The 17,172-nt window shown below is 43.5% G+C and overlaps 2 protein-coding genes across 3 annotated transcripts in view; both read left to right on the forward strand.

Moving 5' to 3' along the window:
- slc45a3 (solute carrier family 45 member 3) overlaps window positions 1-10,683 on the forward strand; it is a 34,969-nt gene extending 24,286 nt beyond the window's left edge. For both annotated transcript variants that reach the window (XM_024281699.2, XM_036212539.1), the window contains exons 3-6: window positions 2,352-2,542; window positions 3,696-4,356; window positions 8,358-8,623; window positions 8,698-10,683. In XM_024281699.2, coding sequence (XP_024137467.1) covers window positions 2,352-2,542; window positions 3,696-4,356; window positions 8,358-8,623; window positions 8,698-9,147 — 1,568 coding nt within the window. In that variant the 3' untranslated portion in view covers window positions 9,148-10,683. The remainder of the gene's footprint in view (window positions 1-2,351; window positions 2,543-3,695; window positions 4,357-8,357; window positions 8,624-8,697) is intronic.
- Window positions 10,684-12,535: 1,852 nt separating this feature from the next.
- Window positions 12,536-17,172, forward strand: part of LOC112152255 (fibroblast growth factor 6) — a 7,425-nt gene continuing 2,788 nt past the window's right edge. Inside the window, exons 1-2 of the mRNA XM_024281710.2 lie at window positions 12,536-13,225; window positions 13,647-13,750. Of these exons, the coding sequence (XP_024137478.1) occupies window positions 12,910-13,225; window positions 13,647-13,750 (420 nt within the window). The 5' untranslated portion in view covers window positions 12,536-12,909. The remainder of the gene's footprint in view (window positions 13,226-13,646; window positions 13,751-17,172) is intronic.

Raw genomic sequence — 17,172 nt, forward strand, 5'->3', positions numbered from 1 at the left:
GAGATCCAGTCGCTGTGATCATTAAATAAAATTAATTTGACCATTTTAGTACAAAGAAAACATTGAAATTCAGGTACATTCAACTCTGCTCATACTCTTAAAAAAATATATATAAAAATATATCTTGGGATATATCGCGATACACATCGTATCGTTAGACGTATCGGGATACGTATCGAGTCGCCAGACTCTTGCCAAACACCCCTGCTGTACGTCTGAACCTGAAGGATTTTAAAACACACTTTCACTCACGCCGCATACATCTCACGGCTGCTGGGAAGGACAGCAGAGGAGTCCTGCTGCCGTGTCTAATCTGGACACATTTGATTATCCTAACCGTTATTTAAATGAAGGAAGATACAACAGCAGCGTAGAATAATCTGATCACTGCTTTCATGTCCCTGAGAGTTGAAGATGTCCGAGTTACTAGAACATCTACATTAGCAGCTGATCAACATATTTAAATGACAGAGAAGAAGGGTTATCTGATGTCCTGAACACCAGAAACTGTTAGATTGTGTTAAAAGGGGAATCTTGCAGTTCTGAACACAAAATATTAAAAACTGTTTAGTGAATTATGTCTTTGTTGGTAGAATGCTGCTCATACTGACTGCTGCCACATTTTTAGGAGACATGTATTTGTGGGACAAGCAGTGGATCTTATCCAGGAAAAAATGGCCAAATCCCGTCTGCTGCAGCGAACGACCGATTCTATGGCATCAAATTTGTGTCAAAAATCGCCCGAGCGTGGCTAGGCTCTCCATCGGAGCGGTCCTCGTCTTTCTCTAAACTCCTGACCGGCTCTCTGAAAGTATGGACTGATGTGAGTGTAAACACGCATGGATGCACCTTCCCCTCTCTGCTCTCCACAGCCTCTTCATTCCATTGTTTTAAAGTATGTTTCCTCCTTGTCCAGCAGCTGAGCTGACGGCCTCTCAGGGTTTCACTGTTTCAATAGTAACAGTTTTATGAGACATTATGAGACACAAAGTCAACACTCCCAACTGCAGATGTCAGTCCTGTTGCTCTTTATTTGGTTCACTTTATCAGAAAACGTTGCTTGTTCTGTCTTAGTCCCAACTGGCCCAGTGGGTGGAGACGGGCCGTCTGTGGGGGAAATGGTCAGACCTGTCCGGGTACGCAGGCGGCACGCTGAAGATGGTGGATCGCTCAGGGAACCTGAAGAACTGGGAACGTTCATGCACTTTTTGTTCTACGGGTGACTGTGTACGTTCACGCTCTGACAGCTAAGCTACGTACACATCAGGCATGATGCCACTTATCCCATAGAATTCACACTGGACAAGCAGGGAGGGGCTTCTTCTTCTCCTGTTTACTAGTGCATGTCTGTCACCTATAGTTGTCTTTGCGTTTTGAACTTGGTGAGTTTCTCTGTGTCACTACCAAATCAGAGTCCCTGATTGGTCAAAGTTTGACTTGTTTTAACTGGTAACTCGTTCAATGGACGCACGTCTGGTCGTTTATGGAAAATAAAACCTGGGTAGCTAAACGTGAACACAAGTTTTCAACGAAACTCAAAACCTGCGTTTACACGCATCTACATAGACTTTCTACATTCAGATTACTTTTATTTCTATAACACCTTTCATGTAGAAAAATAAATGAATAAAACGGCTCCATGTGTTGTACATAAACAAACATAAACATGAGTGAGAAGACACTCGTATACATTCTAATGCAGAAGCAACAATGAAAAAGTTGAAATGTAAAGCAGCCGTCTGATTTCCACAACAAAATATTTTTCAGTATAAAATAGAATGAATGTGCTTTAACAGGTTTCTAAAAGTGTGATTGCTAAATCCATCATTTAAACGGTTCATTAACCTGAACGGTGCTTCAGAAGTGAAGAAAAAAGCAAATTCTTTCCAGAAACATTTCCGTGTGATGACAGGATGAATGTGGCTAAGAGGTTTTGGAAGTATTGCCAAAGGAAATATCGCGATATATCGCCAAATCGATTTTTTTCCCCTACACCCCTAGTTTGGTTACCCTTTAAAGAATCTGGTCTTCAACTTGGAGCTGGTAGAAGGACTCGCTCCAAATGTTTGGATAAACACCAGCTGGAAGCTGGGCTGGTGGACAAACCTGAACCAGAAGCTAAAACCAAGTCAATAAGATCCACTAGAAACTGTGTCGCAGGTCTGACCTTTATCCAGATCTGAATGGAATAAAACCTCATTTATGAAAGTCGTCGGTGAAGGTTTCAACATTTCTGCTTTTTGTTTTTACGGTAATGGTCACTCTGTGTGATTAGTTCCTAACCTGTTTAGAGAACATCTTGCCTAAATGGTTCCTGGTGTCACCTGTACTGTCGATGGCTGTAACCACAGGTATCGGTCCGGTCCTCGGCCTCCTGTTCATCCCTCTGATTGGCTCGGCCAGCGACCACTGCAACAGCTCTTACGGCCGGAGGCGGCCGTTCATCTGGCTCTTTTCTCTGGGCGTGCTCGTGGCTCTCCTAATCATCCCTCACGCCGACAACCTGGCAGCCTGGCTGTCCTGGAGAGGCCGAACCTTTCAGGTAACTTTACCAGATCAGACAAAGAGCTGCATTTCCTGCAATAATGTTAGTGTGAAGGATTTCGGCTGAAAGGAGTCACCGGAGATGCCGAAGCTTTTTGCTGAAAATGGTGAAGTAGTTTAGTTTAATTGCTCAAGGGATTTCCTGAAAATGCAAAAGCTATTTGCAAAATGTTAAATTTTCTAAAGACTGAAAGATTTGTTAAAGAACTATGAAAGAGAGCTGAAGTTGACCTAAATTTCTGAAAAATGTATCTTAAAATTGCTTAAAAATCCTCAATTTAAGCCAACTTTGAAAAAATATTTAGTGTGTTGCTTAAATATGCCCAATGTAGCTCAAATTAGCCCCAAAACCTCAGTAGACACCAAATTAGCCAAAAAAAGCTAGCTCATTCCATAAATACTAGCTAAACTCCAAAATAGCATAAAATTCCTCAGTAAACCAAACTATTCAAAAACGTTAGCATGTTGCTAAAACGGAAGCTATACTCCAAATTAGCATTAAAAAATCTCAGTAGATAACAAATTAGCTAAAAACGTTAGCATGTTGCTAAAATATTAGGTAAACTTTTTTCCAATTATTATAAAGATGAAAACAAATCCCATGAATATATTTAACCCTTCGCTCCCTTTGGGTCCAGATGACTCCGCCCACATATTGATGTGATTCCTTCCATCAAATGTGGACAAAGGTGGACAGGATTTATGTCTGTCATGGACATCAGTGAAACTCAAAAGTCAAAGATAAATAAAGTTCAGAACACTGTCTGTGGGTCCAGATGACCCACTTTAATGGAAACAAGCCAACGAGAGCGGAACGGTTTTAAAGGTTTGTTGCTGATCTATTTACAATGTTGACATTTGAAGACTTTCTCATTCATTTCCTATGGGGCATATTTTGCTCAATATTTCAAAAACTAAAGTTTATAAATATTAGAAATACAAGCAGTGATGTCCTGAAGGAGCTGAACGTTCTGATACATAAAATCGATGAAATCTCTGAAGTGTGATTGAGTTTTGTTTGCGGAAAAACGTACAGGAAGAAGCAGGAGAATCACTTTAGTGTGATTGCTGACTAAGCAATCACACAACTAACTAGTTGGTTGATCCTGAGGTGGGAGTAAACCGACCCACATGCCTCCTGTGTGCTCCAGGTGGGGTTCCTCATCCTGGGGGTGGGGCTCCTGGACTTCTGCGGTCAGGTGTGCTTCACGCCGCTGGAGGCGCTCCTGTCCGACCTCTACCGTGACGAGGAGGACTGCGGTCAGGCCTTCGCCATGTTCTCCTTCATGGTCAGCTTGGGGGGCTGCGTGGGATACCTGCTGCCTGCGCTGGACTGGAGCAGCGGCGTGCTGTCCGTTTACCTCGGCGGCCAGGCCGAGTGCCTCTTCTCGCTCCTCATCCTCATCTTCGTGTCCAGCGTGCTCATCACCATGACGGTGTCGGAGGAGCCCGTCCACGGCGCCAGCGCGGCGAATCTCGCCTCTCCGCTGGAACCGGGGAGCGGCGCGGCCGAGGCCGGCCACTGCAGCGCCCCCCGCTGGTGCTGTCACCCGCTGAGGCGCAAGCCCAGGCTGCTGAAGGCGGGGCCTCTGCTCTGCTTCCTGAGGACCTGCTGGGTCATGACGCCGGCCATCTTCCGGAGCTACTGCCACGTCCCCCGCGTGATGAAGCAGCTGTGCGCGGCTCAGCTCTGCAGCTGGATGGCCGTCATGTCCTTCATGCTCTTCTACACCGACTTCGTGGGGGAAGGACTGTACGAGGGCGTGCCGAGCGCATCGCCGGGGAGTGCGTCCAGGCAGCGATACGATGAAGGTCAGAGGTCGTTTCATCCAGTAAATTCAAACGTTTGTCATCAAACTTCTCGACGGCGTAGATTCATGAGGGCTGATCTTCACAGAGGACAATCCAGATGTTTCCTCAGAACTGAACAGCCAGACATCCAAATGATTGATCTGAATGATTGATTGTAGTTTCCTCAAATTCATTTGTTTCAATCCGTTTTTGATGGAAGAATTCTACATTTAATGAAAAGTTCCTTAAAAGTTTTTTTCATTATCAAATAAAATGGAATTTAACAAATAAATTAATAATTAACCCATTTTTAAAGCACATTAAAAAAAATTAACTTTTCTAAATTAATCATGTAACCAATTCATTTTTTTAAAATAATTTAATATTTTTATCCAACTTATGAAGCAACAACTTGAATCAGTTGATGAAGTAAATAAAAAAAAGAAAAAATATTTGCCCAGTTGAAATACTTTTTTTAATCATTCAATATTTAACTATTTAATGAAGGAAATTAAATATGCTTACATTTTTAAAATACATTTTTGAAAATTATTTTACCAATTTGTAAAGAAACTTTTCTAAATTAATCATATTTAACTAGTTTAAGGAATTTTTTAAAATAAATATTTTATCCAATTTATGAAGAAAAACACATATTTAATCAATTGATTAAGAAAAGTTTTCATATATATATATTTACTTAGCTTGTTTACGAAGGAAATATTGAAAAGAAATTGATATTTACTTTTTTTCTAAAATAAATAATTTAACTAGTTTGTGCAGGAAATGTAAACATGAATTAATTTTGAACCTAATTATGAAGAATTTAAAAAAAATCTGTTTAACCTATTTGTGAAGAAAGTTTTAAAAAATAATCAATATTTAGCCAAATGGTGAACTTGTGAATTCTGAATTGAATTCACAAGTTCACCACCTGATGGATTATGGAGGGATATTTGTGCCAGTATATTGCAAGCAAAAGTTACAGTTTTTAAATCAAAGTCTTCTAATTTGCAAACAAAATGTAAAGTGTTAAGAATAATTAATTCATAATTTGCAAATGAAAATATTTAATATTGGCTTTCAAAAACTTTATTTTGCCTTTAAAAAATGTTTGTTTGCAAAATGTCTTCTTTTTTCTTATTTCTTGAAAGCAAAAAAAGGTTGCAAACACAGAATATTTATTGAAAACAAAAACATTTTTGCAAACACGTTTCTTGAAAATGAAAAAAGTTTGCAAATGCAAAAAAAAGTCTTGAAAAAACTTTTCAAGCGCAAAAATATTTTTTGAAAACAAAGTTTGCAAATGCAACTTTTTTTCAAAAACAAAATAAGTTTTTGAAAGCAAGTGTTAAATATGTTTAGTTGCAAATTATGATTTTTTTTATTTTCTTAACACTTTATATTAAGTTTGCAACTTATAAAAATTTGATCTCAAAACTGTGACTTCTGCTTTAATATGGTGACACAAAAATCCCCTCATAATGGATCCGTACATAGATCGTGACGCTCAGACAGAAACAATGTCGAAGAATCCAGAAGTTGTTTTGAAGTCGGGTAGATGGAAAAATGCTGCAGGCTGGAAGTCTGAGTTTGGTTTATTTCATCTGAAATAAGACGATTTTTATTGCCAGTTTGTTTGCAGAGATATTTATTCTTCCGAGTGTTCATCTTTCCTCCAGAGGAGCGTTACAGGTCAGAGGTAGTTGGCGTCGGTTTCTGACCTCCTGTAGGTGTGGCTGTGCTGCTGTTGGACGTGGAGATGTTTTTATGTTGGACGGACGGATGAAGTCTCTGCTGTCTCCACTGATCAACTCCAGTCGCTCCAGTGTGTTAATGAACATGAGAACGGCTTGTGTTGCGATACTCAGACTGGTCTGATGACTCTTTAAGAACATGAAATTCAATCTTTTCTAATTTTCTCTTCATTTAAACCACAAGTTCAGCTGGATCCGGCCGGCGTGTTTATGAGACTCTGAGGAGTCTTTTGTTTACAGAAAAACATGAAAACTCTGTTTGCTGAGATCTTTGGAGTGTTTTGATGGTTTCTAACACAGACAAAGAGATCTATAATGAGCTTAAAATCTTTCTTCATTTTAATGGATCTGGCATGAAGCAAACGAAGGAATTCATCCTACATAGATCCTGTTCAGCAAAGGAATTCATGGCTCCTTCCTCTGCGGTTTGGACTTGAAGTTCCTCCTTTGTTGGAGTCTGGCCCGGTCACGGAGCCGGACTGAACCCGGGAGGAAGACCGGCCCGTTTAACGTGTTTCAGACTTTTGGGAGCTTCAGCTGAGAACAGCATCCAGTAGGACAGAGAGGGACTTTCAGAACATCAGCGCTGTCCTGTCTCCTGATGTTCATGAACTCTACAGACGTTTAGACTCAAACGCTGAAGGTTCATCTGCATAGAGGGAGGAACTCGAAGCCTCCAGACTCTATTTGGGTTAACATGTCCAGCGTGTCATGGGGTTGATGAGGTATGAAACTTATCGTTCCTTAATAATCATAAATTATGAGATAAAATGTCAAATGAATTAAAATGCAGCATTATGAATTTTTGAAGTGAGAAGACCATTTGATAGACTCTACATGTTGGTTCTAAACTGGAGCTTTATTAGTTACTTTAAAATGTATGTAATTATTGTCGAGACATGATAGTATTTATTGATCATTTTAACGTTGGAAAGGCCATTACATTAACATATTGTGTTTTAAATTATTCTAAAAATAAAAATACATATTTGTTTTAAAAATAGTAATAATCATAGATACCAGCCTAATGTAATGATTATTGCAATGTTTACCATATCAAGATACTATCAGTATCGTGAGCCATGAATCCTGGATCGTACCGAGTTACCCCGAGACTCTCAGGTCCACCGGGTCAAAAATGGACATTTCTGTCCTCAGCTCCTCGTTTTGACGTGCTGGCTGTTCTGGTTAAATAACCGGTACCAGGACGGGATCGCACCGGTATCCTAAACCTAACCTTAAACCAGTACCGGTTCTGGACTCTGTAGCAGATGCAGACCAGGCTAGGGTCAGGGTACCGGTACTGGCCGTGTCCAGAGGTTCTGTCCACGCCCGGTACCATCAAACAGTGACGCGGAGGGTTCGTAACCATGTGTTCATATGTGAGGAGTTGGGAATGAGAATGTGTTGGACACAGTGACGGTCCGAGACAAACAGAATCTATTAGAACTTTAGGTTTTGGTGGTTCTGACAAAGCCTCAGTCATGTGCTCCCTGAGAGTCGCAGAGAAGAACATCTTAAAGGAGAACAGCTACCAGGGTAAGGGACGTCATGAAAATGAAACCGCTGTCGTGCGTGTGCCAAGTGTATCCTAGAGATTTGGATGTACTAATAATGTACAAATAACGGTGTAGTAGTACATCCTTACGCCAAAATCTAGTCATGAGGTGTGAGTACTGACCCCTTACTGACCCCTTACTGACCCCCCACCAACGCTGCACCAAATGAAGTACATCTACACAAAGTAACAACGTTAACAACAAAAGAGTTTTTTACAGAGAGAAAATAGATTCATTTTTAATTTGTAACTCATAAAATATATTTTGTGCATAAGAACAAAAATCTCAGAAACAGTAAAATCCACACGTACAACTTAGAATGTCAGCGGCTTGAAACTAACAACATAAACAAATCTTTAAAACGTCCTCACAAACCACTTGTTACGCACACAGAACCTCATTTACGCACAAATCTGATGCGAGACTCTTCTCCCGTCTACAGATTCGTCCAGAAACGATGTGTTTAAGTGCTGCTAGAATGCTGGGTCATCAGAGTTCCTATCAGCCGTTTAGATTGTGAATCATATCTGGGGAAACTTGACATTTTGTTTTAGTAAAAAAACAAACCAAAAGGTGGAGTTTGAGTTCCTCGACTCATTTTGTGAGTCTGTCTGCAGTTCATGTCGGTTCCATGACGCCGGAACATTCAGGACGTCCTTCGTGACTCTGAGCTGTTGAACTGGTTCGGTTATTTGTGTGTTTGCAGGGATCCGTGTGGGCAGTCTGGGCCTGTTCCTGCAGTGTGCTACCTCCACCTTCTTCTCTCTCATCATGAGGCGTCTGGTTCGCCACTTCGGTTCCCGATGGGTCTACCTGAGCAGCATGTCCAGCTTCACCGTCTCCGCGTTGGTCATCTGCTTGTCCAAAAGCGTGGTTGTGGTCACCGCCATGACATCACTCACGGGCTACGCTTACGCCACGCTGCAGACTCTGCCTTACACTCTCACCTGCCATTACCACAAGGAGAAGGAGGTTCGGTCAGGAGGTCATTAGGGGGGCGGAGTCGGGAACAAACCTTCATAACTGACCGGCGTTTCTCATTCCAGGTCTACATGCCAAAGAGAATCGCCAAAAACAAGCGTGAGAATGGAGTAACGGCCAAGCGGGATTCTGGGTATTTGACTGCTGTGAGAGAGGAGGAGGAGGAGGAGGAGGATGAAGAGGGCGGCGGTTTGAACCCTAAAAAGAGGTCTCCGGATCAGCAGCCCCTCTTCAGCCCCGCCTCTTTCCAACAGAACGGCCCGCCTAACCACCCCGGCGCCGCTGAGCCGGACGAGGCCGAGTCGGCATTCGAGAGGCGCGGCGTGGGGCTGGACTTCGCCATCCTAGACAGCACCTTCCTCCTCTCTCAGGTGTTCCCCTCCCTCTTCATGGGGATGATCGTGCAGTTTTCCCGCTCCGTCACCGCCTACATCGCCTGCTCCGCCATCTTTGGCGCTGTGGCCATCTACCTAGCCAATCACATCGTCTTTGACCAAAAAGACCTCAGCCGCTGAGACGTTCAGACGATGGCGTCAGGATCCTGAAGCTGCTACAGACGGGGCGCGGCGATGCACTCCTGTTCCTCCGAGGAACTCGGCTCGTTTTTACCTTTGGATTGTTGGGAAGAAGTTTCTGTTCGACCGCTGGGTGACGTGCCGTTTACAAGTGAACATGTCGCCCTCAGCCATTGACTGTATATGATAACTGGACCCAGTAACTCCTCCCCCCTCATGTTCCAAACAGGCTCCAAGAAGCCAAACTCTATTGGTCAGAGAAACCATTGTTGATCATTCTTTTCCTTTTTACATGTTTGAAAATCCTTTTTTTTCTTTGTATTTTTCCTGCAGTTCAATTTATAAAATGGCCAGTCAGATGCCTCAAAAAAAGTAGGTGGAGTTTACAGGCCCCCACGTCCAAGTATAGACTATAATCACTGGACAGCTTGACTCCTCCCCCCTTGTGCTCCAAACAGGAAGTGGTTCCAAGAAGCCAAAATCCCATAGACTTCACGTTATAACCTGGCCAATCAGGTGCTTTAATGAAAGTAGGCGGAGCCTACTGCCTCCCACATCCAATGTTCGAAACAGATTTCATGTAACCCACCTTAGGGGTGTGACCTTCCAATCTCTCTCCTGATTGGTGAGGGTGGTTGCCATAGAAACATTAACTCTGACCAATCACTGCTTGTCGGCTCCAACATGTCGGCGTCTTTTTTGCCAAAAAGTAGCAACTGAAGTGACGTAGCCAGAAGAGTGACATCACTCGCTCAGTCCAGTTCTCATATACAGTCAGTGACCTCAGCTGTGCGTGCAGGTCAGACGGCTGAAAGGTGTTGAAGTCATTTTTATGACGTATTTGTTGCCCATCTTCAGACAAAAAACTGTAAACTTTTCTTTCCAAAATAACTTCCTCCTGAGCTCTCCACACTTTAAAATCTCAGATAGTTTTGCTCCGTTTTTAATTTTAGAATGGTGATGACTTCTTTAAAAAAACTCCAGCTCCATATGCAGTATCCTACATTTCCCATAATGCTTAGCTGTAGCATCCCTCATCAGACACCCTTAATGCAGCGACTTGAAGTTCTGGTTTCAAATTTGAAATGTTGTTCAGGTTCGATGTTTTTGAACTTGGATGCTCTCCACGACGAGTAAACCGTTTCTGTAGCTGCACTGATGTCATGCTGGAGTTCATCATCACTTTAGTTGATCCCTGTTAACAAATAGTGCCATCTGTAGACAATATTTTTATACACACAAACACACATTTATTGATCCCTATGGGAGTGTAATTAGGCAGCCTGTTGAGGCGTAAACATGGCGGCCGAGGCAGAAAACTCCGTCAGTTACTCAGACTATTTAAAACAATATCTTTAGTTTTTTAGCCTCCAACCTGCTCAGAAAAACCACCTTCTGTAAACTCTTCAGAGAATATTTAATTTATAACAATCTAAACCACAAGTGTCAAAGTCAAGGCCCGGGGGCCGGATCCGGCCCTCCGAGTAATTCTATCCGGCCCTCCAGATCATTTTATTGTTATTAATGACCCGATGTTATCTTGAGCTCATTTATAAATTTGTATAATTTTGGCAAAATATATATTTTTATGGAGAGAAAAATATTGAAAGTTATTTAAGGTTTAAGTTGATTTATTCTGGAATAATATTCCTGTCTTTTATTATTCAGAATTATGGTAAAAAGTTACAGTTTTAACGTTTTAAAAATTGTCATTCTGATAATTGGACTATTTTGGTATTTACTGAGATTATTTTGTCTACTTTGGAGTTTAGCTAATATTTCAGATACATGCTAGCTGTCTTGGCTAAAATAAGTTTTGTTTTTTATTTTTTTTTAGAATAATTTGGCATTTAGTTAATATTCTAGCTGGCTATCAGCTTCAGCATTTTTATCTATCAATTTCAGCGACTTCAGCTGCCAAATTCAGCTTCCAGCATTCACACTAGCATTATCACAGGTAATGCTGAATATCTAGTTCATAATTATTTAAAGTTACATTTTTAAAAATGTAGTTTCAGAGTGTTTCATAAATGTTGATCCGGTTCGGCCCAGGATCTCAGGTGTGTTCTGGATTTTGGCCCCTGTGATTGAGTTTGACACTCCTGGTCTAGACCAATCAGATGAGTTTATGGAGGTTGGTGGTAAATCGTCGACGGTCTCTTTATTCGATTCCATAAAAAGGTGAAAACGACGAACGCGGGTCACGCGGCGTTCATGTCCGTGGAGGACAGTGTGAATGAGTCGTTCTTAGGTGTGAGCGTGTGCAGTTCGTCTCACTGAACCAGAACAGCCTCGACCTTCACGTGTGTTAGCTCAGACGGTTCTCCACACCTGTCTGACGGCGGCAGGTGAATCACAGCAGGGATGTTTTAATATGAAATGGAAGAAAAAGCTAATTATCAAGTGCCTGGATGTGTTTTTTCCAAACCTCTTTTGTAAATATGTATTTATTTATGAAACTTTTGTCTGTTTGAAACTCTTTGGCATCTTTCGGAGGTGCGGGGCTGAAGGCTGTTTCTGTGAAAAGGATAAATTATTTCTACAGATTTGCTTCTTTAAAGCTGTAACTTATTTCAGATGCTTTATCTGGGACCTCCAGAGTGGGCGGGGCTTTTTTAAAATCAGTTTCACTCTGGTTGCAGTGTGTCTGCACTGAAGACTTGATTTGTGTTTGGTGGAATGAAGTGCATTATGGGGGTTTGTGTACCGTTATGCGTCGTGTTTGTCAAATACTAAAGTGCCAAAAGACTGAAGGCCTGCAGATGTTTGTTTACAGCATCTCAGCTGTTCGAGTCTCTTTGATGCATTCAGGTTTGACCAAAAGCTGATTCACACCAAATAAAACGACTGAGGAGGATCTGCTCAGACTCTTCTGTGAGATTCTTTTTGTGTTGAAGTATCTCCTGACTGAGTTTGCTGATGCGTTTCCATGGAAATAGCGCCACCTTTTGGAGATGTGCAGGAACTGGTGCGCGCCGGTGCGCACCGTCGTTGGTCCCGCTGACGCACGGACGAGCCGCCGGCGGCACGCGCGCTGTGAACCGACGAGCGGCGCCTTTTCCAAGACGCATGGAGCCAGGGAGGGGGGGCTGAGAAACACGTCACCGTGGCGGGGGGTGGACTGCTCAAGGGCGGATGCGCGCGTGAGGTCTTGAACCCTGGATCGTTTGCTGCAGGTGTCCCGCTGCGCCTGCGCACCAGCTGAATTTGTTGGGAAAAGTTTTGAACGGCGGGGGTGGGGGGGGTGCTCTCCGGTGACCGGCGGGCCTCTTTCTACCCCCTCCCTCTAAATAAGGAAACGCTCTGACTGACACGTGACCCCCCCACCCCCCGCAACCCTCCGTTCACGCCTCGCGCGTCTTCTCCCCAGTGATGAAGTCATCATGACGTCATCGGGACGCCATCCCTCGGAGAGGTCGGGTGAGGTTTGGGGTGAGAGTGTGCCCGGAGGGGCTCCCCGAACTCACGGGAGAGAGAGAGCACGGGAGCGTGCGCGTGAGAGAGGGGCGCGCGGAGGAGCTACAAAACATGGTAATCACCAGCACCAACATCACCAGCATCCCCGCCACCATCACCTGCAGCTCCGCCGCGCGCTCTCCCGTCTCCGCTCGCGCCTCCGACCCGCTCAGCAGCCCAAAATAACCCGCCGCCGGCATGCCGAAGGAAGCAAAACAAGAAGAGCGGTATTTTTAGGCTCATTAATTTCCACCACGTGGCCCGGAGGTGAACCGGACGGCCGTTGCGCAAAGGTTCCTCGTCAGTATGTCCCGCGAGGCCGGCACGCCGCACCGGACGCTGACCGCCGCGGTCCTCCTGGGCTTCCTGCTCGGGCTCGCGTCCGCGCACCCGTTACCGAGCGGCCGGACCAACGCAACTTTGCTGGAGAAGCGGTGGGAGAGCCTGTTCTCCCGCTCCGTGCTGGGGATCTCCGGGGAGAAACCGGAGCTGAGCTGGGAGAGCGACTATCTGCTGGGCATCAAGAGAGTGCGGAGGCTCTACTGCAACGTGGGCATCGGGTTTCACCTGCAGGTCCTCCCCGACGGCCGGATCACGGGCGTGCACCAGGAGAACCAGTACAGTGAGTTCCGCGCGGACCGGACAGCCCGGGCGCGAGCGCGGAGCTGCGGCGCGTCTGCGTGCCCGCATCTCACCCGACAGTTCACCGTCTTCCGCGGGAAAATCTCACCTATTAGGAACGAGTCTCCATCAGCACCCCCCCCCCCCCCCCTCTAGCGGGTCGTGAATGTACGGACGCTTTTAGACACAACTTATTTTTACGCAGCGGTGAGGGTGAGGGCGGTCCGCGGACGCGCGCGCCCAAAGCGCTCGCGCCGGTAATTGCGCTTTGATTGCGTTGGATGCAGAACAAAGGCGCGCGCGGCACGCGGCGCAGCAACCTGCAAGGTTACACCCACAGACGCAGAGATGCTGATGCTCCAGTCACCGTGACGGGGGGTGGGGGGCTCGTTTCCGGTCTAACGTGTCCGTGTCCTCCTCAGGTCTGATCGAGATCTCCACGGTGGAGCGGGGGGTGGTGAGCCTCTACGGAGTCAGGAGTCAGATGTTCGTGGCGATGAACGGCCGCGGGAGGTTGTACGGAACGGTAGGTATGCGGTTTCCGTTATTGTACCGGGAATCTGGATGCGCGCGCGGGTTTTTATCATTTGCACGTCAGGCTCTGCAGCTCCTCAGCCTCGGGTTTCATGTTGTGAAATCCATATAATTCCAAGAGGGAATTTATAAAGCTCTATTTAGAGCGCAACGTGCGCGGCATGCGGGCTGATGGGTAAATAATGATGAGGTTCACAGATGCGGGGCCGGGCCGGGCCGGGCCGGGCCGGGCCGGGGGGATGTGGGAAACCCCCGCTGACGCTGAGGAACCGTCAGCAGAACCGCAGATCGATTTAAACAGCAGCTCCGCAGCAGTGCACGCGGCGCGCGCGCCAACAGAGCCGCGCTGGAGCCTCACATCCAAAACGCCTCAGTAAAAGTACTTCCGTGTACTGTAGTGTGTACTTGATTGGACTTTTGATACTGTCAACTTCAAAGGTTTAGTCTGAAGAAGAATTCAATGATATACACGGTCTACAGGATTATACTCAAGTACTCATAATGAAATAATGTGTACTACTTAATACTACTAAAACATTTTTAAATTATTCAAAATGACAAACATTTATGTTTCTTCAACTTTACAGTCAAAGGGTCATTGTTCCTCAAACTGGGTTTGTGTCACTAATTACATCCAAATTCACAGCAGAAACTATACTTCAGTACAAGTACTACTTGAACAACTACTTCTAATATTTAGGTAAGATACTTGAAGTTTATACTATTTTGTAAACTTAAAATATTCTAATTTAATCTAAAGAAGTATTTATTTCAGTACAAGTACACATGGTCAGTACTGTAGTATTACTGCAGATACTTTACACTCAGGTATAATTAATGAAATGAACTCAAAGTGTTCTACTTTTTGTTAAGCGATGCTGCTTTCTGATTATTTTTCTTGAGCTTTTTTTCCCAAAACCATTTGAAAATAAGGAAAAACTAAGGAAAAACTTATTTTAGTATTTCACCCATTATGGGTTTTTTTGTCAAAGTTATTTAGTTTCAAAGTATTTTTGCTAAACTGAAAATGAGAAAGTAGAACTTTAACTGTAAAACTAAAATCTGTTCTTTTGTTTTGTTCTGCAGTTTAAAGAAAACGGAATAATCAGAGCTGATCAATTCATGACATCTGAGGAAAACTAGTCAGTGTACGACAAGTATACTACTAAAGAAGTTTACTGTTATTGTAAACTTAAAAGGTTCCCATTCAGTCTGAAGAAGTATTCATTCTAACTATACTACATGTACACTGTCAATACTCTAGTATTATTGTGGAATACTTCATAAAAAGAACTCAAAGTACTTTTGTTAAGGGATGCTGCTTTCTGGTATTTTCCTTGAACTTTTTTAAAGCATTTTTAATTAATAAAAATAGAGGGTTAGTTTTGTGATTTCAGTGACTTCCCTCCAGCTGCTGCTTTGCTCGCCGTGGCGTTCATCTCTGACGGGCAGAATGTGAGCGAGTTAAAAGCTCTGGAGTGATGAAGCGTCGGATCGTGAGCTGCTGAGCTTCTGATAACACATGGAATTAGGCTGCAGGCTCTGCTGCTGCTGCAGACGCTGCTGCTGCTGCAGACGCTGCTGCTACTGCAGACGCTGCTGCTGCAGACGCTGCTGCTGCAGACACTGCAGACGCTGCTGTTGCTGCTGCTGCAGACTCTGCTGCTGCTGCAGACTCTACTGCTGCTGCTGCTGCAGACTCTGCTGCTGCTGCAGACTCTACTGCTGCTGCTGCTGCAGACTCTACTGCTGCTGCTGCTGCAGACGCTGCTGCTACTGCAGACGCTGCTGCTACTGCAGACGCTGCTGCTGCAGACTCTACTGCTGCTGCTGCTGCAGACTCTGCTGCTGCTGCAGACGCTGCTGTTGCTGCTGCTGCAGACTCTGCTGCTGCTGCAGACTCTGCTGCTGCTGCAGACTCTACTGCTGCTGCAGACTCTACTGCTGCTGCTGCAGACGCTGCTGCTGCTGCTGCTCTAGGCTCTGGTGATGTTGCTGAAATACATGAGATTTTAAGAGTGATTTGACTACAGCTGAGATAAGACTGAATCAGTCCAGAGGATCTAGTTTCCTATAAGGACACGTGTAGACGGCACCACAGAAACCGTCTTTAGGAGCTTTTGTGTTTTAATCTCTTTCATAAATGTTCCAGAAAAGGTTCATCTCCACCTCAGTCCACTTCAACTCTACATTCATGGGGTTTACAAACAGGAATTCAGATGTTAGAGTTTCTGGAGCTCTGACATTCATGAAAGTTTTTCTGTTTCTCTGCACAGATTTTCAGTTTTAATTTCATTTCAATGTCTTTAATCAAAATAAATCTTTTCTCAGTTTTACTTAAAAAACTATCTGAGTTGCATCTAAATTCCTTCATCACTTGATGCACCTTGAGGGCGTTCGCCATTTTTTTTGAAGTGTCAGAATCTACAAATTATTCACATTTTTTAAATATAAAATTCTTTTGTCAAAAGTTCATTTAAATTCTTTTTTAAACTACTCTCTGCAGTAAAGAGTCGACCTGTTACAGGAAATGTTCTCCAATGACGACATGTCATTCGGTGTGTTTGCTGCTTCTTTTCTCTGGTTCTACCTGAACCTTTTCCTTACTTAGTGATGTTAACCTGAAAATAAGCAGGAATTCATTGGTTTATAATCCAATAGAAACATTTATACTAGATACATTCAGAAACTTCCAACTGGGCAGCAACTAAACATTAGTTCTATAAAAACATGTGATTCAACCTTTTTCCAGTTATAACCAAAGCTACAGAAGTTCAAACATTTGACCAAAGTTTAACTAGAAATCTGCATTCAGTGGTTGTTCATAAAAAGCTTTTGATATAAAACTTTATAGAGTTGATCTTCCTGTTATACAGTAGAAGCCATCAATTAATATGAATGACTGTTAAAATCAAATCAAAGGAAAATAACTAACCTTTTCTTTTTAGAATGACTTATTTGAGGTTCTGCTGTATGAGAACGTCGTTTTTAATGGTCTCTGTCACTTCCATACAGAAGTGATTAAGAAAGTTTGAACTTGATGTTTCTGCAGATGTTCAGGAACATTTTCATCACATGTGTCAAAGTCAAGGCCCGGGGGCCGGATCCGGCCCTCTGGGTAATTCTATCCGGCCCTCCAGATCATTTTATTTTATTGTTATTAATGACCCGATGTTATCTTGAACTAATTTTTAACTTGTATAATTTTGACAAAATGTGTTTTTATGGAGAGTAAAATATTGAAAGTTATTTAAGGTTTAAGTTGATTTATTCTGGAATAATATTCCTGCATTTTTATTGTTCATAATTATGGTAAAAAGTTACAGTTTTAAAGTTTTAAAAATGTGCATTCTGCTGGCTTTTTGGACTATTTTGGCATTTACTAAGCTATTTTGGAGTTTAGCTAATATTTCA

Source organism: Oryzias melastigma, linkage group LG6 (assembly GCF_002922805.2).
Source record: "Oryzias melastigma strain HK-1 linkage group LG6, ASM292280v2, whole genome shotgun sequence".
NCBI lineage: Eukaryota > Metazoa > Chordata > Actinopteri > Beloniformes > Adrianichthyidae > Oryzias > Oryzias melastigma.